The following is a 22,594-nucleotide window of genomic DNA, read 5'->3' as shown; positions in this document are numbered from 1 at the left end:
TTGAGACAGGATCCAAGATCATTGGATCCTGACGCAAAACCCATTACCATTGAGTCCTAACTCGCAATCCAGGTGAATTGGGTCCTGAAGCAGGACCCAGACGAATTGAAACCTGACGCAGGACCTATTTGAACGATAAAAATATAAATTATTGTTCTTATTATCATTAAAAATTATTATTTTTATAAAAATTAATAATAATAATTAGTATTAGTATTTTTGCTATAAATATTATTATTTTTATTATAATTGAAGGTGTTAATATTAAAAATAGTATTATTTGTATTATAAATATTAATATTTCTATTATAGTTCAAAGTATTATTATTTGTGGTATAAATATTATTATTTAACTTGTCTACCCAAAGTTTTATATTTTTTAATCTTTAAAAAACAATTATGGTTTTTCTTCGATAGTAGTAATAGTTTTTTAAAATTTATTAATGATGGTGATGATGATGATTTTTAATTTTACTTTTTAAATCAAATCTATGATTGTTTTTCAATATTAATAATAATTTTTTTCAAATTTATTAATTATTTTGTTAATAATATTAATTAAAATTAAAATAATAATATTTATAAGACAAATAATAATATTTTTATTATTAATACTTTCAATTATAATAAAACTAATAATATTTATAACAGAAATAATACTATTTTTAATATTAATACTTTCAATTACAATAAAAATAATAACATTTATAACATAAATAATACTATTTTTCATATTAATACTTTTAATTATAATAAAAATAAAAATATTTAAAATAAAAATAATTATATTTAGAAACTTAAGACCCAAGAACCTTGGATCTTGATGAAGAAACCAATAGAATTGGGTCCTGACACAAGACCTATTAAGCTTAGGTCCTTATACTGGACTCAAGACAATCGGGTCCTGACACAGGACCCTAGTAAATTGGGTCCAGACGCAGGACTCAAGAGATTGGGCCTAACGCAAGACTCATTGCCCTTGAGTCCTGACGCTAGATCCAAGATCAATGGGTCCTGGCAGAGGACCCAAGCGAATTGGGTCCTCACGCAGGACCCAAGATAATTGGGTCCTGATGCAGTACCCATTTGAAGGGTAAAAATATAAATTATTGTTCTTATTATCATTAAAAAATATTATTTTTATAAAAATTAAAAATAATAATAATTAGTATTAGTATTAGTATTTGTGCTATAAATATTATTATTTTTATTATAATTGAAGGTATTAATATTAAAAATAATAATATTTGTGTTATAAATAATAATATTTCTATTATAGTTCAAAGTATTATTATTTGTGGTAAAAATATTATTATTTTTATTATCATTGAAGGTATTAATATTAAAAACTGTATTATTTGTGGTATAAATATTATTATTTAACTTGTTTGTCCAAATTGTTATATTTTTTAATCTTTAAAAAAAAATTATGGTTTTTCTTTGATAGTAATAATAGTTTTTTTAAAATTTATTAATGATGATAATAATAATAATAATTTTAAATTTTACATTTTAAATCAAATTTATGATTGTTTTTCAATATTAATAATAATATTTTTCAAATTTATTACTTATTTTATTAATAATATTAATTAAAATTAAAATAATAATATTTATAACACAAATAATACTATTTTTCATATTAATAATTTCAATTATAATAAAAATAATAATATTTAAAACACAAATAATTATATTTAGAAACCCAAGACCCAAAAACCTTGGTTCCTGATGAAGGACCTAATAGAATTGGATCCTGACACACAACCCATTAAACTTGGGTTCTGACACCGGACCTAAGACAATCAGGTCCTGACACCGGATCCAAGGGAATTAAGTCTTGTCGTAAGACTCATTTCACTTGAGTTCTGACGCATGACCCATTCGACTTGGATCCTAACGTAGGGCCCATTACCATTAGGTCCTGATGTAGGACCCATTTGAATGGTAAAAGTATAAATTATTGTTATCATTATTGTCATTAATAAATTTGAAATAAAATATTATTACCACCAAAGAATAAAAATTATTATTATTATTATTATTATTATTATTATTATTATTATTTGTGCTATAAATATTATTATTTTTATTATAATTGAAGGTATTAATATTAAAAATAGTATTATTTGTGTTATAAATATTAATATTTCTATTATAGTTCAAAGTATTAATATAAAAAATATTATTATTTGTTGTACAAAGATTATTATTTTTATTATCATTGAAAGTATTAATATTAAAAATAGTATTTTTTGTGGTATAAATATTATTGTTTGCGGTACAAATATTTTTATTTTTATTATAGTTGAAAGTATTAATATTAAAAATAGTATTATTTGTGTTCTAAATATTATTATTTTTATTATAATTCAAAGTATTAATATAAAAAATATTATTTTTTTATTATAATTGGACAAATAATAGTTAGAATACAAATTATAATATGTTTGATATTGATACTTTCAACTATAATAAAAATAATAATATTTATAAGGGAAATAATTATATTTAGAAACAGAAGACCCAATACTCTTGTGTCCTCACAAAGGACCCAAAAAAATTAGGTCCTGACGCAAAATCCATTAGTCTTGGGTCCTGACGCCAAACCTAAGAGCACTAGGTCCTGTTGCAAGTGCCAAGAGTATTGGGTTCGAATATAGTATCCATGAGTCATGGGTCCTGACACTAGACCCATGAGCCTTGGGTCTCACCAGAGTCTGCAGTCATGCGCGTAGGTTTGACCCAGCGTACAAGTAGGGCAACCCAAGCGCAAGATGTCCCCACGTGGCGCGCGGGTCTAGCTCAGTGCTCAAGGCTTGCCAGCCCCAACACCAGGTGTTCGCATCCCAGGGTCTGCAGCCCCACCAAAACCGGAACCGACTATTTCTCCCCAACCATCCCTTCAATGCCAAATGCATCCCAGTGAAAAGACGACCCCACCCCTCCCTTGTTGTCCTTGTAACTCTCTATGACAAGGGTAGCTCTCATTTTCCTCTCCCCGTTTCTTTCTTTTATTTTTTATAAAGGGAAAACAAGAGAAAATTCGTGAGATTTTCTTGAGCAAATGCAATAAATAAACAAATAAAAGAAGAAAAAGAAGAGAGAGAAGGAGCAGACATCTCACGCCGATAACATACATACTGTGATTAGATAGTAGTACGAAAATATTTAACTATACTGTCTAGTTCTGTGTACATACTGACCATATAGTATATAGCCATAGCTAGATCTTTTTTGTCTTTTTTATGGTAACGAGTAGCGAGTGAGAGAAGAGAAGGCGATGGATTATAACAATGACAAGTAAATATCTAATTTTTATTTTACTGGGTTTATTTGGAAATGCAGTTTCTATTTTCTGTTTTTTGTTGGGACTAAAATGATGATGAGGGATGTGGGCTCTGAATGTATTGGTGGGTCATTATATCTTCTGTTTTGGCTTTTGCTTTTTTACTGTATTTTACTTACTTATTGTCTTGTTATGCTAAATTTATAATGACATGCAAATTTACTTAAGCAAAGATTGTGGTATAATGTTATCATCTGGGTTAAGAGATCCAAAAGATGGTTATGTTTTTTTTTTAATGCATGGTTAGGACTACACAACAATTTGATCCAATTACTGCAGTTTTACGATGTTATTTGCTGTTGTTTGTTCTTATCGTGCTGCTGTATGTTCCATTTCAGGTTTGATTTTTGCTTGTGTTGTTTGTGATTATGCATTACTTTCACTGCTTAATTCGTTCATCTTAAACTGTGATATAGTTCACCAAATTTTCCTTGTGATTTTCTTATACTTCTTGTTATGATGTTAGAAATGTGTGTGTAATTCTAAATTTGTTTTCTTCTTTGCATTGTGAAGTGGCAATGGGGAACATCGGGGTTGGCAACGTGACGAGCACTATCTTCAAAAACATTTCAATGGTGGTAAGTTGTTGTTGTAGTGCATCTTAATTTTCTCCTTAGAGAAATATATTTCAGCACTTCGTGTTTTGATGAAACACCAAAAATAAATGAAGTTGCTGATGTATAGTTGATCTTATTTTTTTTAATAGATATATCTCAATGTTTATGGGATGAAGTGACTCCGAATGGAGAATATCTTTCCTACATGCTTGATGAGACAACTCCGGTTAAGGCTTATGGGGATTTGGCTTACCATGTTGATCATGATGGTGGTGTTTTAGTTCCAACTTACTTTTTTCCTTTTCCTTTTTTCCTTTTTGGTAATTGATAGTTGTTGGTTATTCTATCTCATTTGTAAGAGTGGATTTTAGCTAACATGAACAAGGAACATGAAGAATGGAGGAGGACTTGCTTGCAATTAAAAAAGTGTCGGCTACAGTTTGACACTCAATTAGAAGATTCCCCCTTTTGTGATAAAGAAATAACTCCTATATTCTTAAAATCAAATGTCAGTGCTGCTTATCTATTTACTCATGCCTAAAGCACGTTGTTTATTTTTAATTTGGTTCTGCTATGTTGGGAGGTCTAAAGGCCCTTGGTACGGCATGAGATGTGGTCCTCTATCTTATCGGCCCTATGCCTCCAACCCATTGAGATTTGAATTCAGGACTTCCAAGTTGGGATTCAAGCCAAAATAAACTGGAATTTTCCTTAGGAACACTGTGACCTGACTGATGATGGAAGAATGTGAAATTTGAATTTTATATTATACTAGTTTTTTTATTGTTGGTTATGAAAATCATACAATATGTATCCATGCAAACCATTTATGGTAGGTATAATGATTAATCTTAGTTATCTGATGAAATGGGCATGGAGCTTTGAGAATATTGCCTACAATGCAGTTTTCAGATCTGTCTTAAATATCAGATTGAGCTAATTGAACATCTTTTCTTTCTTTGACCTCTTATTTTCCTATATTATTCATGTGGAGTATCAATGTGCACTCCATTTACTTTAGAGAACGGATTAGTCCCTTATATTTCCTTGTATTCGTATTGAATATTTCCATAATTTATGTTTTTGGTTCCATCTTTAGGAGACAAAAGAGTCACTTGAAGAAGTTTTCCCACAAGCATCACAATGGGATTCTGGTTATCAAGGTTTATCTCTTGCAAAGTTCTGTTGCTAAAACATATATGAACTTGAATATCCATGCTAGGCTTTCTAATCGCAGCGCGTCATATTTTTATAGATATTTCTGCCTCCAGTTACAATGGCCTGGATCAGTCATCTGAGCGGTGGATTGCAGACTGTTTTAATGACTCGGAGATGCATTTTAGTCCCAATGATATGTATGCTTTGTTTGAACTTTAGACTTCTACACCTTATTACCCTACAACTACAATCTAATTGTTTTGTTATGTGAGAACCAGGAATCTCCCTAGAGCATTTGATATTCAAATTGATATTTCAGGTATATGAAATTAACTTTCTAGTTCAAAAAGTGTCCGAGTCCTTTTTTATTAAGCATTTAGGTGTCATGTACGGTGTATAAATGTTAGTTTGCTGCTGTAGATTTCTGCAATGACCCTCCTGAGTTTGAAGCTAATGTGGTTTAGAAGTGTGTTACTCGGACACCTCGAAATGTTGTTTTTAAAGGTCTCTCTATTCTTAAATATTCTTTTTTTTTTCTTGTATATACTAAAACTTAATATGTGTTATCATCCCTTGTTTATTAGATATCCTTTGATGACTTGTAAGTATCTCTCCTTGAGGTCATTGAGTTTGATATTTTCTTAACTTTGTTTTGGTTTCTATTTTCTTTTGGCCAAAAAAGAAGGAGAAGCAAGATAAAGCATAAAAGTACCGAGCCACTATAACATTCCCGGCTTTATTCTTAATGTTATTTATGTCTTTGGAGATAACTGGATTTCTTTCCTTTTTTTTGTTTTGGAGATTTTTACTACTTAAAAATTGAAAAATAGAAAGTAACTATGCCTGACTTTTTGTTTTTATACCCTCAGGTATGAAGTCCTTCATCCAGACACCCACTAAGTTAGCTATTTATGTTGCCTATCCATTTGCTTTTATCAAACCTTGTGGGGTTCACGGAGATGTCACTTTGAATGAAATAAACCAGCGGATCCGCACTCCACCATCGAAAGCAAAGCTAAGGGATGAAGAACCCGTTGTTTACCCAATGTCCGCTTTTTCCGGGAAGCCTGTTGTTGGCAAAACTAAAATTCGCACAGAAGGAGGGAAAGGAAGCATCACAATTATGAGAACTAAAGGCTAATATGATAAGTGTCTTCCCAAGTTGCAGCATGAGTCCCCTTTGCTCTACGGTCGAGTTTTTTGCTATGTTGTTCTCAACCTTTCAAGTACAGAAGTTGGTAGTGCTTTATTTTTTTTTATACTGTTCTTGGAATTCATATATCACCTCATAGTGTTTATGCTTCCAGATAGCATTTTAGGTTTCTATGGCTGTTGTTCTATACATTGTTGCTTGGTTATTTCGACAAGTAAAAACTCCATGTGCTTTTGGCTTCAGAAATACCCTATAAGTGCTTTCACTGGAATCCTTTAGATGTGCAAAGCTTTTGTACTGTACATGTGCATCAAGAACTGGAAGTTGTATGTAACATTGAGTGGAAGCACCACTTGTCTGATTTTGGTTGAAGCTGGATGCATTTTTCAAAGCTTTGGTCGGCCTCAAAGATCATGATTCACTAATGTTCTTGACAAATCCATTTCTTTCTTTCGTGTTCTTGATCGATTTTTTGTTTGTTGCAGCGCCTGCATTTAGTTTTCTCTAAAATTAATTCTTGAACTTCGGTTTGGTAGAGTATTGTGCCAATATCAGTTTACCACCTTGGAGGAGTAACTTGGGATATCAGTTGACCATAATCATTCTCAGGAAGCAAATCTTGAATATCATTATTATTATTACGAAAAATTACAAAACCTTCATATGTTTGGAAACACATCTTGTAAATAGACTAACTATTTAACAAAATATATGAAACGTGTGTGTTTTACTATAACATTATCTTGTATTGCTACAATGAAATTATATTTTTGCTCTTGAGTAGAAAAAAAAAGAAGCCTTGAGGGTAGGGTGTTTTGATTTTTTCCACTAGCTCATTAGTCATTATAAGATTGCCATGGGTATGTTAGTTTTTTTCAATTACTTCTTTACCTTAGGATAAAAAAATGTTGGGTTGTTGGGCAAAGGTTTTTTTTTTTTGTTTTTCCCTTCTTCATATACAATTAAAATACGTTATTAACCTTAGAAAAAAAAGATAAGGTTTGCATTCGAGGGTATTCTTGTACTTTCACACATGTTTTTTTTTTTTATATAATTACCAAGGTTAAGGGGATGTTTTGGTATTTTCACATTTACTTTTTATTTTTTATTCAAGAAAGCTACTAGCGCATTTTCATTATGCACCAGCGAGTGGGTGACGTCCACGCTATTTGGGCGGTGCGTGTGACGCCACTTGGTGCCCAAACATAACCTTTCGTCGTGTCTTTGAAAGCGTCATCGTATTATCTTCCTCATGATGTGGCGCGTGACAATGTATGATGGTTGAATTGTCAAACGTGGTCATTTCTTCTTTTCCCCCTTCTTCTCTTTTTTCTATCAAAAAAGTGCTCGATTGTCCTTTTTTTTATAAAAAATTTAGTCCTTATTCTTTTGATTTAATATTTTTTCTTATTTCTTTTATAAAGTCTTGTTTGTTTTCAATTTAACCCTTCAATTACAATTTCTCATTTTTTTTTTCATTTTGGTCCTTATTCTTTTAATTTTTAATTTATTTCCTTGGTTTTTTTGCTAAAGTTTTATTGGCTTTCAATTTTATCCTTCAAACAAAGTTCTTTGTTTTTGCTTCTTTTTTTTTTAATTTTAGTTTTCGTTCTTTTGATTTCTTATTTTGTTCTTATTTCTTTTATAAAAGTTTTGATTGTTTTCAATTTAGTTCTTCAATTATAATTTCTCATATGTTTTTTTTTTTATCTCAATCCTTATTCTTTTGATTTTTAATTTACTTCTTTGGCTCTTTTGTTAAAGTTTTATTGGCTTTCAATTTCATCATTCAATCAAAGTTTATGTTATTTTATTTTTTCTAATTTGACCCTCATTCTTTTCATTTGTTTTTTCTTATGTTAAAGTTATTTTTCATTTCAATTTAACCCTTTAATTGATAATTTTTGTTTGCCCTCTATTTTTTTTTTAATTTTCACCCTCTTTCTTTTAATTAAAATTTTTTTTAGATCTTTTTGAGTAATTCATTTTTTTTGTTTCATCTTTCGATATTTGATTTGTTAGAGATTCGATTTTATATTTTTTCCATTTGTAGCGCTTTCAATATAATAACCTAGGTCACGAATTTAAAAAATTAATGTCATTCGATTTTTTTTTGCTTATTTTCTTTTACGATCTTATTGTTTTGCATTAGTAATTTATTTTTTTATATTAGTTTTGTAATTATTTTTTATTTTAATAGATTTATCTTAATTTCATGATATAATATAATAACATATGACATTGATTCACCTTAAAATCCATTAAAAAAAAGGGCATTTAATTGATGTACAAGCTACTTGCGATTAAAAATCTGAAACTATTCAAATCTTCTTAACAAAAGCCCAACATTAAAAACAAAAGGGCCCATCAGCGTCGTCTTCTTCTTCATGTATTGTAAAACCCAGGCCCACTACTACACGCAGGGGGAGGGGGAGGGGGAGGGGGAGGGGAGGGAGAGGTCTCGCATAGTACCCCCTCGATTTGGAAAAGAAAACACGCGCACAAAAATACCAGATAGAACAAAAATAAAAAAATAATAATAAACGAAGGAAAAAAAGAAAACAAAGAACAGGATTAAAGGCAGAGAGAGGCAGAGTAAGTCGCTCTGATGGTTAAATTTCGAAGGTGTTGTTAAATTCTAGGGCAAATTTCATTTCGTTTTGATTTCCAAAGAAAAAACCCCAGGAGAGAGAAAGTGTGCAATTCGGTGGTTACTAAAAGCCGTGCCCTAGCTTCTCAAATTTGTAATTCAGGTGATTATTGCTTTACTTTTTTCAGTGATTTTTGCTACTACTTTGGAAACCCTAGAGTTGGGGTGCAATGTTGGATTTTTGAGAATTGTGCGAAATTAGGGTTTGTTTGAGGCAATTCCTTTTTTGATTAAATGCTCAAGGATTTATGCGGTAAGTCATATCTGTATGCGTAAAGGTGGTGGGGAATTAATGCACTAACTTGGTTTGCTCGTGTCTTAAACTGGTAAGCTAGTGGTTCTAAGTTTTTGAATAGCTGCTGCCTGCTTGTGTGCGAATTTGAAACGACGTGGGTACTAATGTATTTTGGCACTGCTGCCTGCTTGTGTGCGAATCTGAAACGACGTGGGTACTAATGTATTTTGGCACTGCTGCTTGCTTGTGTGTGAATCTGAAACGACGTTGGCACTAATGTATTTCGCCACTGCTGCTTATTTGCGTAGAAATGCATGTTGTGGGAACTAAGTACATTTATTTGGTTGTTGTGTGATCATTAATTGCTTTGTTTTGCACACTTATGGATAATGTATTTGCTTCTTTTTAGAAACCTAACCTGTTTGAAACAGATTGCTTGACTCACTGTGAATAATACACGTTTGCTTGTGGAAGTTTGGTGGGGCTTTGTGATGCTTGCAAAGGAGAATGGCATAGCAACTCTGCTGTATAATTGGCCATGGAAATCATTTGGTTGGGTTGATTACAAAAGATGTTTCAGGGTTTATGGCTAGAAAAAGAGTCTCTTTAATTTTCATGATTCTTGCTAGCAAAGAGAAAACTGTGTAATAGTTGGGAATGCATTCATGATGTGTCCATGCTTTATTTCTTGTGATTCCTTTGTTTTAAGCAGAGTTGAGATTGTTTAAAAAATTTCCAACTTTTTGTAGAAAGCTAGATTATTTTACAAGCTGATTTGCAAATGACATGTGTTATAGATTTGGAACGGCAAACTTTTTAGCTCTCTGTCTGGCTTGCTCGAGTATTCATTTTTTTATTTCTGTTTTGGGCACTGGGGGAGCTATCATATGTTTTTCGACATTCATGTTTCCATAGCATGATGCATTGCTGTAAATTTTTCTAAAAGGATGTTCACTTATTTCCTTTTCTATTTTGGAGAAATAATTTTTAAGCTGCTGCATAGATCTAAATTCCTGCATCTTTTATTGCATGCAATACTTATTTACCGGGTCAGTTCAAGAACTCAAGCATTTTAATGTCTGCATGCTTCCATGTAGCTTATTATGCTTATGGAATGAAGGGAGAATATATAATATTAAGACATCTTAATTTGACAGGATGATTACCTTTCTGATATAGATGGCCGGATCTAATGCATTGACATTTTACTTTTGCTACGTACCATTGCTCCTTGAATTTTTGAATAAGCCATAATAAGATATCTAGACTTGTCCATCTATCTAATACACCTGCAACCTAATTTAGTCAAACCTTTGGACTTGAAAAGACTGATACACGTATACAAGAAGATCTATCCATCATGCATACGATGCTAATTTCATTTTCATTTTACTGGGGGGAACGTGCCTTTTCATTCTAGGCCACTCTTTTCTTCATTCTAATATTAGTCTTATGTCTAATCAAAGAATTCGACAGTTTTTTGAATTGATGGGAGGAGTGCAAGGCCTCTAGCTACTGAAGTGGTAATGCATGGATGTGGTCCAGGGTCTGCTCCCCTAGTAAATGCTGAAGTTGATTCCATGGGTGGGGTTGTTGATGGCGGAGTTGGTATTGATATAAAAACCTCTCCACGGCAAGCAGCAATTGAGAAGGCTCATGCAGAACTTAGGTAACACTGGCATGCTTTTTTGTGTGTTTTACTATCAGTTTTTGTAATTTCTGCATTTCTTTCGCTACATGAGAAAAATATGTCCTAAATTTCTTGATATTGGCAACTAAAATTTGATGTTAACAGACAAGAGTATGATGTTCGTGAGGAACGGAGAAGGGAGCTAGAATTTCTTGAGAAAGTATGGCAATTTAAGCTTTTTCTTGCTATTTTGAACCCTTTTATTTTTTTACCTCCCTTTTAAATTCTTCCTTACTTGCAGGGTGGCAATCCTTTGGATTTTAAATTTGTGAATGCAGCTTCGGTTAGTGTCCAGTCTACTTCACTCACGGATCATCATGTTGAACAGTTTGTTACTAGGTATATTCCTTTTGCTGTGGTGTTTGACTGACTTATAGTTTGCTAGTTGGCTAATGCTTCTCCTGCTTCAATTTTCCCCTCTCCATATTGTATTACAGTGAAGCAAAAGGCAATTTTCCACTGACAACATCACTTCACGGGGATTCTGTAGAAAGTAGTGGGAGACCAGGGGCTACTGCAGTTTGTGAGCCCAATAGTGCTGACAATTTTGATGGTGAAAATGAGTTACTTGAAGTTGAAAGGAAACCTACAAATCCTAGTAGAAGGAATAAGGTGACTCAATCAGAGCAGTCTTCACAGATGGATGGGACTCATAATGCCAAGGAGTCTGAAGATTCTGCTATTTTTCGGCCATATGCTCGAAGGAATAGGTCCAGACCAAACCGTGATAGTGCTCGATCAGGTTCAACTGATATTGTTCAGAGTTCAGGTGGTCATGGATCTTACTTACCAGTTCGAGGGGGTGCAAGGGATGTGAAGGGGTTGGTAACTGAAACAGACAATCATAAAGACCAGAATATCACTTTAGTCTCTAACCCAAAGTCTCCAGCTTCAAATGGTATGGTTTCCCAGATTGAGGCTTCCAATACCCATTCAAACATGGAACTTGATTGTGTGCAGGCACTGAAAACAGTTGCTAACCTGCCTGAATATAGGCTGGATGTTACAGAGTCCAATGTCTTGAGGGATAACCTGCATGATCAACCTTCAGAAGCTGATACTGAGAATGCTTCCAAGGAATGTGATCATGATGGAGGAAGAGAGCAGGTTATTTCTGCTGGTCCTGAAGGTCTACCTTGTGCTGAATCAACAAAGACTGAGAATGAAACTGGTCCGGGTCTGCTTAACGGTTTTAGTGACTTGAAAAAAGATGGAGATGAAGGTCAAAATGGTAACACAGCAATGGGAACTAAAGGATTCGATTCAGAGTCCTCGTGCACCCAAAATAGCATAAGCTTGGATGTAAACAATGAAAGTGATTTGTGTGCCAATTACAGAAATGATGATACCAATGAAATACTTTTTAAAGAACTATCAAAACATGAAGGAACACAAAGTTTACTATCAGGTAATATGGGAAATGAAAAGAAAGAGACTAAGTCTATTGAACATGTTACTGCCATCAATGATGGTTCTGTGCATCAAAACTACTCTATTGAACATGTTACTGCCATCAATGACGGTTCTGTGCATCAAAACTACTCTGGCAATGATTCTACTGTCAAAAGTGAGGAAGAGATGAGAAGTTGTTCTCACCCTCAAAATGAGGTGAAGTGTCATAATCTTGAAGGGGCGGAACAAAATGACCATGTAGCACCTGAGGCTGATACAAAGGCGGGCAAGATGTTGGCTGACGGTTCCAATTCCAACAGAGAAAACATTTACCCCAGTGGTCCCCAGGGCTATAATGATCCATCTATTCAAGAGCTTCCCCACCTTATTTTGTTAGAGAAAAAATCTTCTGCGGCCCTTGACCCACAATCTTGTTCTAATACACAATTGAAATTGGTAGACAAGGCTCATGAAGATTCTGTTTTGGAAGAGGCACGGATTATCGAGGTTGTTCCTTCATACTATCTCTTAAAGATACCACATCTATTTCTTCAAAAAGCTTTTAAAAGAACTGACATAGTTTGGCTTGCAGGCTAAGCGGAAGAGGATTGCTGAATTATCTGTTGGAACTGTGCCCTCAAAGAGTAACTGGAAATCTCACTGGGATTTTGTCCTTGAAGAAATGGCATGGTTGGCAAATGATTTCGCACAGGTCTGACTTTTTATATAAGGAATTTCTTGCTCAATTGTTTTTTTTCCCTCGTGAAGAATTTATCTTGTACATTTAAGAACTCACTATTAGCGCCTATATTTAACTTAATCTCTATTTAAGCTTTGTTATTTATTCTATTTCCTCATAGGAGCGTCTCTGGAAGATGACTGCTGCTGCTCAAATATGTCGCCGTGTTGCTTTTACTTCCAGATTGAGAGTTGAGGAACGAAATCAGCATCTGAAGCTAAAAAAAGTTGCTTATAGTCTGGCTAAGGCTGTCATGCAGTTCTGGCACTCAATGGAGGTGTATCTAAGTAACAATTGTCAAAGTTTTGGTTCAAAGAATGGCAAGCATGAGTCGATAATCTTTTATGGGAATGAATTTTCTGTCAACAAGTATGGAGAAATTGATAAGGTGCTAGCAATGTTTGGAAACCACCTTTTCCATACTCATCTATTTAACCGCCTGGAATTCATTTTTCCTTTGTTTTTTGCTTTCAATCTATAGTATTCCCACTTTCGCAAAACTTTTCACTTAATTGAAATGCACTTCATCTGATAAGTGGAGATATTATTTATTCCACACACACACACACACACACAAAGACAGCTTTGGATCAAAGTTCATTTTCCTTTGGATATTGATAAACATAAAATGAATATGCTTTTAGTGGAGTTTAGAACTGCATTAATTTTCAGAAATGGTATGATTTTCGTCCTATTCGGACTAAGTATTGACCCATTCTGAACATTTTGTTCATGAGCAGGTGGCATGCAAAGAGTTAGAGATACAAAAGCCTGTCAAAAACATTGCCCATGCCATTCATGGATATGCTTTAAGATTTTTGAAATATAACAGCTCGCCAGTTCCTTCCCTTCAAGAAGTACCAGCAACTCCTGACAGAATAGCTGATTTAGGCATGATGGACATTTCATGGGATGATCACCTCACGGAAGTATGCATACCTACCTTCTTTATGTTTTTTATATCTGTTGTCTTGTTTATGTTTACCAAAGCCATCTCCTTTTGATCTCTTAGATGCATGCCTGTGTGTTTTACTCTAACCTTGTTTGCACATAAATCACTCATTATGCATTCAACTTTTTATTTGCAGGAAAGCCTGTTCTATGCAGTTCCCTCAGCTGCCATGGCAATGTACAGATTGTCCATTGAATCTCATATCATGCAAAGTGAGGTAATTAAAATATTTTGAAAGCTTTGGAACATGTTCTTGGTTTTCTCTATGCTTGAAAGACATACAGTTTGACAAAATTTAGAAAGAATACTGGAGAATGACTTCTAGCGGGCGAAGTTGGCTTGGCACTTGATGCTTGTAAACTACAAACTGTTGATTTTTTCCCTCATTGCGTTGTTTTCAAGTTTGTTCCATCTTAATCTTGCTTATTTGTTGAACTTTGTTATTCTTCCAGAAAACTCACAATAACATGCAGGATGAGGTTGATACATCTATGTATGACACTCCAGCAGGTAATGCTAAATGTACTTTATCTACTAGTTCCTTGTTGATTGAATTTGTTCTCTTTCATTGGTTCATTCCCAAATTTCAGACTTTGGATGTCATGACAATGCATATGATGAGGAAGAAGAAACAAGTGCCTACTATATGCATGGCGTCTTTGAAGGTAGCAAGCAAGGAAAACATGACCAGAAGAAATGGAAAAGCTTCACAAAGTCACCTTCTGCAAGATCATATGATCTGGCAACTGATTCACCTTATGGACACTGCACCACTGGGCCTCAACAAAATGTATTGAAGGGGAAAAGACCTGCTAATAATCTTAACACTGGTTCAATTCCAACAAAACGCATGCGTACTGCTTCTAGGCAGAGGTTTACAAGTCCTTTTACTGCTGGAACCACTGGGGTTCTACCCCAGGCTCCAATGAAGACAGATGCGTCAAGTGGAGATACTAATTCTTTTCAGGATGACCAGAGTACTTTGCATGGCGGATCACAAATACAAAAAAGCGTGGAGGTCGAGTCAGCTTCAGATTTTGAAAGGCAGTTACCATATGACTATGCCGAGACGTCAGCAAAACTGAAGAAGAAGAAGAAAGCAAAACATCTGGTACCTAGGAATTCTCATAGTTCAGCTGGTGCTGGGGGCTTAGTTTATTTTAATAAAGTCTGGGTGCTTTCTAAAGTGGTTTTCTTTGTAATGCTTGTTGACTAACACCATTTTTGCAGGGTTCTGCTTATGAGCAGGGCTGGCAGCTGGATTCCACTGTTCATAATGATCAGGTGATGTAACTTTTTTTAGGTTTGGATGTTAGATATAATTTTGCATTTTTTTTAAGCAGAAAATATGATGAGCACCAGGTAATTGTAAAATTCAGGTTGTAGTGTCATTAATTTAGAATTTCAGCATGCATTTTGGTCTAGAGACTTTTAAAAAAATGTTTGGTGTTCCTGGAGAGAGCACCGTATGAATTAAAGTACGAATTCAATTGCTAAGGAGCCATGTAATCACCATTTTAATAAAATTATGACCGAAGAAAAGCAGACACTAGTCATAATTGATGCAAAATATGACAGAGAACCTTGCAGTGATGTGTCAAAACATGATCATTCGCTCAATGATTGTTGCTTTTGGGGTGTAAAACAATCTTGGGCAGAAGCACTTTTAAAATGTGGAATCATATATTGAGTTTGTTGACTGCAAAAGTCACATAAACTGAACTTGAGAGAAATTATGGGTATTAGGAATCATATATTGAGTTTGTTGACTGCAAAATTCACTGATAAACTGAACTTGAGAGAAATTACGGGTATTAGGAATCATATATTGAGTTTGTTAACTGCAAAATTCACTGATAAACTGAACTTGAGAGAAATTATGAGTATTAGCTTCCGCTAGTTAAAGTTGCATCCAGTCCACAGATGACAATGTTGGTCAAGGTCTCTCTAAAAGAATTAACTCTTCTCCTAACTTTGCCATTTCTGCTGGGTATTGGGATGGGGGAGTAGTTATGGTAAGTCTTTTGATTGAAAAACTGGTAGAGAACACCAAGTTGACCATACTTTCTATTAAATGGATGATATGAACAAATTTATGATGAGTTTATGTAACTTTTCTGGTATATTGTTAGTGCATTTATTTATGTAGTGTTAAGCACTTGAGTGATCAATGTTTTCTTTTGTCTAATCTTCTGTCTACCAAATTTGCGTTATAAAAGCTATTTTCTAAACACACTAATTTTTATACTGGTGCTTTTCTACTAGCAGAGGGATAATTTCAGAAAGAGATCAGAGAGTCATCATTTTGACTCTAATGGAACTAGTGGTAAAATCCCATTCATCTCATATTCTTTTAATAGTGATTTGACAGGTATACATATGATTTCATGTTCCTCTTCATCCTTGACACTTTGAAATATCTTCTTTAAGGTTTATATGAGCAACATAGTGCAAAGAAGCCAAAGATAATGAAGCAATTGCTAGATAATACTTTTGACAGCATGGCGCAAATGACTGGGTCCGTCCCATCCCCAGCCCTTTCCCAGATGAGTAAGATGTCAAACACAAATAGATTCATCAAATTGATTGGTGGCAGGGAACGGGGAAGAAAAAATAAATCAATGAAGGTACTCCCTGGTGAAGTTGTAGCTGACCATGTGCCATATGCTCTCAACTCATCACTGTTTTCTTAGATATATCTTTCTATGAGTTTGAGCATTTGATTTCCTGTGCAGATGTCTGCTGGGCAGCCAGGTTTTGGAACTCCTTGGTCACTTTTTGAAGACCAGGTTGCTTTTCCCTTGGTGTCTTTCTTGAATCTGTTCTTTGGTTGCTAAAATTCTGATCAAGTACTTGAGACTTCTTTGTTCTGCTTCTTCAGGCTCTTGTTGTTCTTGTGCATGACATGGGTCCTAATTGGGATCTTATAAGTGATGCTATCAACAGCACTGTTCAATTCAAGGTAAATAAGATATTTTCATCTATCAATTTTTACCTCTTTGTTTGGGATGCATATCAGGTCACTACACAATAGTGTCTACTGTCTACAATGTTTCATAGCTGGTAAAAATCTATCTCTTCCTTTTTCCCTACATTAGTAGTTTTCACTTTTCAGATGGTGAAGCATCTCTCTCTCTCCCCCTCCCCCCTCTTTGTTTTTTTCTGCTGAAAATTTCATATATTGGCACTTGCCCAACTTGTCCAGTGTATATTTCGCAAGCCTAAAGAATGCAAAGAACGCCACAAAATCTTAATGGACAAGGGTGCTGGTGATGGGGCTGATAGTGCTGAGGATTCTGGATCTTCTCAATCCTACCCGTCAACTTTACCTGGCATTCCAAAGGTAAGGTTGCTATGTTGTGTCCTTTTCTGACCTGAAACTCTATGCTTGCTTTTGTAATTTTAGCCGTGTACCATTGAGCTTAAGCTTTGCTACCCTGACAGTCTTGACTGTTCTGTATTGCTGTATTTTAAGCAGGGCAGTGCCAGACAGTTGTTTCAACATTTGCAAGGGCCAATGCAAGAGGATACCCTGAAGTCTCATTTTGAGAAAATTATCATGATTGGGAAGAAGTATCTTTACAAAAGGAGTCAGGTTTGTTTGCCACTCAAAGTGTAGCTGTATCTGTGCTGATCATGTCATGTTGCTAGTTCTCACTTCTCAGAAGCCCAACCTAACACTGTTTTATACCTTCCATTCAAATAAATCCAAACTCTATTTATCCGTCTTCATACCAAAATTTATTTGCCAGCTGAATGATAGATCAGGCATCACTTCTCTTCTCAATTTTCTACCATGTTTTTTTTCCTGATATTCCATTCTCTTGAGATTGTTACAGAATTTGAGGACATGTTCCTTGTGGCTGCTGTATAAAGTAGAATTTTTACCTACCCCGGGAAAAAACCTGACTGAACATTTTGTATCTGAAAGCATTACAATCATGCTTTGTTTATGATTTTCCTTTTGCAAAATACTTTCGTGACTGATTTTAATTGCTGTATCTTGTGAAGAATGAAAACCAGGATCCTAAGCAAATAGCAGCAATTCACAATTCTCATGGTATTGCTCTTTCCCAAGTTTGCCCAAACTTAAATGGAGGTGTCCTAATGTAAGTTTTTATTCTTCGGGGCATATCTATGGTCTAGCCTATGGTGTTCAGCTTATCACTATACAACCAGCTTCATTACTTTGCAATTTCTATCTTCTTACTTTTCCTGGAATGTATTTCATGTCTTTTGTCTTGTACAAGAAATTGAATATTACTTTACTTTATTGTTTGGATGAAGGCCCCTTGATCTCTGTGATCCAAGTGCTTCAAATCCAGATGTTCTTCCCATTGTGTATCAAGGTTCACATGCTAGCAATTTGGTAATGACAAATCAAGGTGCTATAGCATCAATGCTTCCTACTTCTGGTGCAAGCTCTTCTCTGCAAGGATCTTCTGGTGTGGTTCTTGGCAGTAACTCATCATCACCATTTGGTCCCCTTAATGCACCTCTTAGGTAGTATGCTATTTTATATCTTCACATTATCATTGTGTTTTTAATGAAATTGTGATTTTTCAAACTTTGATTTTGGGTCGTCATATTTAATCTCAGAGATGGTAGATACAATGTTCCAAGGACATCCTTACCAGTTGACGAGCAGCAAAGAATGCAACACTGCCATCAAATGTTATCTAATAGAAACTTGCAGCAGTCTAACTTGTCTGTTTCTGGGGCTCTTTCTGGAGCTGATCGTGGTGTTCACATGCTACCAGGTGGAAATGGTATGGGCATAATGCCAGGGATGAACAGAAGCATGCCACTCCCAAGGCCAGGATTTCAAGGAATAGCCTCACCATCAATGCTGAATCCAGGCAATTTGCTTTCTCCCAATATGGTTGGGATGCCAAGCCCTGTAAATATGCACTCTGGAACTGGTTCTGGTCAAGGGAACTCGATGAGACCTCGCGAGGCTATGCATTATATGAGGGTAAATACTAAATCTTTCTCTACATATGCACTCCATCTCTATCTTCTCCCTCTCGCCCTCCCTCCTCCCCCCTCTCTCAGGATGCTCATGCATGCGATTGCATTGCTCTTGACTGAGGCTGTTTCATTAATTTTTGCATTATACGTGTCTTTTAAAGTTAATAGCTTTATGCATTACACATAAAGTGTTCATTGTAGTTACATGACATTCTAGACTACGGGTCATTACAACTCTGATCTGGTGTAATAAGCTTTCTGCTGCTGGTATTTGCAATTGTACTTTTCTTTTCCTGTGGAAATCAACATTTTGATGTTATGGTATAAGTTCATATGCGTTTCATTGGCATCACTGCATTATAGTGATCAGTGCTTCTATATTATATGACAACATATTATATTTTTGCCTTAGCTTGGCCATAACCCTGAGCATCAAAGACAAATGAAGGTACCAGAGCTTCAGATGCAGGCAACACAAGGGAACAACCAAGGAATTCCTGCCTTCAATGGGTTGAGTTCTGCTTTTGCTAATCAGATGGCCACTACGCCAGTGCAGACATATCCAGGCCATCCCCAGCATCAGCATCAAATATCCACACAACAGTCCAATATGTTGAGCAATCCTCATCATCCCAATCTTCATGGCTCCAACCATACTACAGTTTCACAGCAGCAAACAAATGCAATGCACCATGCTAAAGAAAGGCAAATGCAGCAGCGGCTTCTCCAGCAGCAGCAGCTTGCTGCATCTAGTGCTTTGGTGCCCCATGCCCAACATCAATCCCAACTTCCCATAACATCATCTATGCAAAGCAGTTCTCAGATTCCATCACCAACTGCATCGCAGCCATTGTCACCACCCCCTATAACTCCACCTTCCCCAATGACTCCCATTTCAATGCAGCAGCAACAGCAGCAGAAACATAACTTGCCACATCATGCTGTCAGCTGGAATCCCCAAACTGGTTCCAGCGGGTTGACCAATCAGATGGGAAAGCAACGCCAATGGCAGCCACAGCAATTCCAACAATCTGCTCGGCATCACCCTCAACAACGACAACACTCACAGTCTCCACAGCAGGCTAAACTCTTAAAGGGGATGGGAAGAGGGAACATGGTGGTGCACCAGAACCTCTTGATTGATCATTCTCCTTTGAATGGCCTTTCTGTTCCTCCAGGAAACCAAGGTGCAGAGAAAGGAGAGCAAATCATGCACTTGATGCAGGGTCCAGGCTTGTATTCTGGGGCTGGGTTAAGTCCAATTCAGTCGTCTAAACCACTGGTTTCTTCACAATCCCTGAACCATTCTCAGCCACAGCAAAAGTTATATTCTGGCTCAACAAACCCTTCGTCAAAACCACTTCAGCAAATGCCTTCCCATTTGGATAATAGTGTTCAAGGCCATGTTCAACCAGTACTCTCTGGTCAAACACTAACGGCCACTCACCAAAACACTCCAGTTATGGTCCCTAATCATCAGCATCTGCAACCACATCTACAGCCACACCAGAAGCAGGTTAGTCAACCTCAACCAGCTGTTCAGAGAATGCTTCAAAAGAATCGGCAGGTGAATTCTGATCTGGCAACTAAGCCTCAAAATGATCAGAGTCATACTGATCAGCAAACTCCAAACATCTCCCGGACAGGAACAAGAACATCCACAATGACGACCCAGGGCTGTAATGATACAGCTAATGTGGCACCAGTTGTCTCTTCTGCCTCTGCGATACAGTGGAAATCATCAGAATCACCCTTGCATGATTCTGGCATGGAAAATTCAGCCTCTCAGAAAGGTCCTATTGGTAGCCCAGCTCTTACAAGTGCAACTGGGAGTGAGCCAGCTGTCAGCCTAGGTTCAGTCCACAGGCAGTTATCAGGAGGTTTGCCCATGAATGGCCATAATGGTGGAGCACAGTGGCAGCACAAACAACCACAAAAATCAACAGCCTTACCACCCCCATGCCAACAACTGTTGCAGCCACAAGAACAAAAGTCACAGCAAGAACAACAACACTCACCTCAACAGCTGCCACCACAGCAGCCGTCACAGCTGTAGACACAGCATCTTCAATCAGTACAAGGCAGTTTACATATCAGGCCAAGGAATTCTAGTCTGGAATGGAGCAATTTGGTGGATTGTGCAGTTCAGGAAGCAGTCAGTACTTCTGGGGTCGGGTTTGCATGCCCTTATGACAGCTGTGTACAGGTAGATTTGGCTTCTCTTTTTTGTTTCCCACTCCTTAGTTAAGCTGCAGATTCTGATCGACTCTGATAGGATATCATTGCATTCACATTAACTTTTTGGTTGTTACCATCAAGCAAAATTCTCTGATTCTACTAGCTGTATCCTATGATGTTGTTTCAGTTAAGATGAGCAGAGATTAATTGTCATGAATTTCATGCAGATGAAGCTGGTTACTTTGCAGCAGGGGCATTGCAAGATGAGAAGAGGTGGCTTGTCATTTCCAGATTCTGTTAGCAAAGAGATCTCTTCGGGCCATTTTTTTTTTGTTCCTTTTGATTTATTGGGTTATTTGGGGAAATCTTGTAAATTACCACCGGTGTAGAGCTTTGGGAAGATGGAGACAGATATAGAGGTGTGTACAGGGTCTCATCTCCCCATTTCTTGTACTTCTCCCCACCTTTTTGTCTGGTTTCCCCACTTCTGTGCAGAGGGGCCCGTTTATTTTTGTTTGTGCCCCAGTAGGTTAGTGCATGTATCATTCACACTTTCAGATTAAGTTTAGTTGCTCTCATTGTTATGGGCAAAGCCTTTGAGAAGTTTTGTGAATACACGGTCCACGCAATTAGAATGGCAATCACTCTCTGCCCTGGTACCCATCAACATACATGAACTTGCTTTTTCCATTTGCAGCAAGCCTTGATCCATCTCCTGCTGTACATATTGAACTTTGCGTTTCTGTTCATCAGAAGGCTTAGCTTTGTTTTTACACCCTTGATTACAACAGTTGTGATCACCGAGGTTGCTTGCTGTAGAAGTCTAAAGTGGTTTGCATTAAGAAGTGCAAATCGCCTTCCCTTTCTTGTTCTTGGTTGCAAGAGCAAATTGTATTTGTACAGCACAAACTAGGACATTCTTTAAGAAGTGCAAATCGCCTTCCCTTTCTTGTTCTTGGTTGCAAGAGCAAATTGTATTTGTACAGCACAAACTAGGACATTCTTTGGCAGCATCTTTTTGGAGTTTTGATACTGTTCCAAGTCCTTGTTTCCGAAATTGTTTTGGCGCCTTTCACTATACAATGGTCAATTTTTGTCCTCTTTTATATATATATATATATATATATATTTATTTATTTTCTTTCATTTGCTTTATTATTTTATTGTAATATTTGTAACAGTTGACAATAATAATAACAAGGTTGTCAATTCCGTTTTGTTTTGTCCGGAATGGCCGAAACATTCCATACCAATTCAAAAAACGAAACAAAACAGAACAATTTTCATCTCATTTTAAATCTCGGTTCGTTTCGGATTTTTTGGCTAAATTTCGGCCGGAACGTTCCGGTTTCATTCCACATGTTTCGTTCCGCTCTTGAAAAGCCATTGAATCAAATTGAACCTTGTTCAATTTAATTAATTAAACCACCCAAATATAAAAAGCTCTTTTTCATTACTATTTTCAATAATAATGATATTAATAATAATATTGAAAATTATTATTACTATTTTCATTAACAATGATATTAATTTTTTAAAATTAGATTTATCACTAATATATATGGTTTAT

At 35.7% G+C, this 22,594-nt stretch overlaps 1 protein-coding gene across 5 annotated transcripts; it reads left to right on the top strand.

Annotated features, from left to right (window-relative positions):
• The first annotated feature begins 8,658 nt into the window (after nt 1–8,658).
• On the top strand, nt 8,659–21,637 carry LOC7463422 (chromatin modification-related protein EAF1 B). Of its 5 annotated transcripts, none has more exons than XM_024585802.2 (23): nt 8,659–8,970; nt 10,579–10,771; nt 10,898–10,952; nt 11,034–11,131; nt 11,230–12,691; nt 12,777–12,896; nt 13,045–13,311; nt 13,664–13,852; nt 14,012–14,092; nt 14,328–14,385; nt 14,466–14,986; nt 15,106–15,159; nt 16,141–16,201; nt 16,306–16,502; nt 16,611–16,664; nt 16,757–16,837; nt 17,081–17,218; nt 17,351–17,470; nt 17,887–17,984; nt 18,163–18,378; nt 18,475–18,850; nt 19,259–21,052; nt 21,252–21,637. In XM_024585802.2, exons 2-22 carry the CDS (start codon nt 10,629–10,631, stop codon nt 20,900–20,902), a joined length of 6,033 nt encoding a protein of 2,010 aa, XP_024441570.1. In that variant the 5' UTR covers nt 8,659–8,970; nt 10,579–10,628; the 3' UTR covers nt 20,903–21,052; nt 21,252–21,637. The 5 variants fall into 5 exon arrangements, with proteins under 5 accessions (XP_024441570.1, XP_024441571.1, XP_002321281.2 ...); XM_024585803.2 differs by having other exon boundaries at nt 10,569–10,771; XM_002321245.4 differs by having other exon boundaries at nt 8,660–8,970; nt 16,144–16,201; nt 17,354–17,470.
• The last annotated feature ends 957 nt before the right edge of the window (nt 21,638–22,594 follow it).

The sequence above is a fragment of the Populus trichocarpa genome, chromosome 14, assembly GCF_000002775.5.
Source record: "Populus trichocarpa isolate Nisqually-1 chromosome 14, P.trichocarpa_v4.1, whole genome shotgun sequence".
Taxonomy (NCBI): domain Eukaryota; kingdom Viridiplantae; phylum Streptophyta; class Magnoliopsida; order Malpighiales; family Salicaceae; genus Populus; species Populus trichocarpa.
This window is presented reverse-complemented; position numbering and strand designations above follow the sequence as displayed.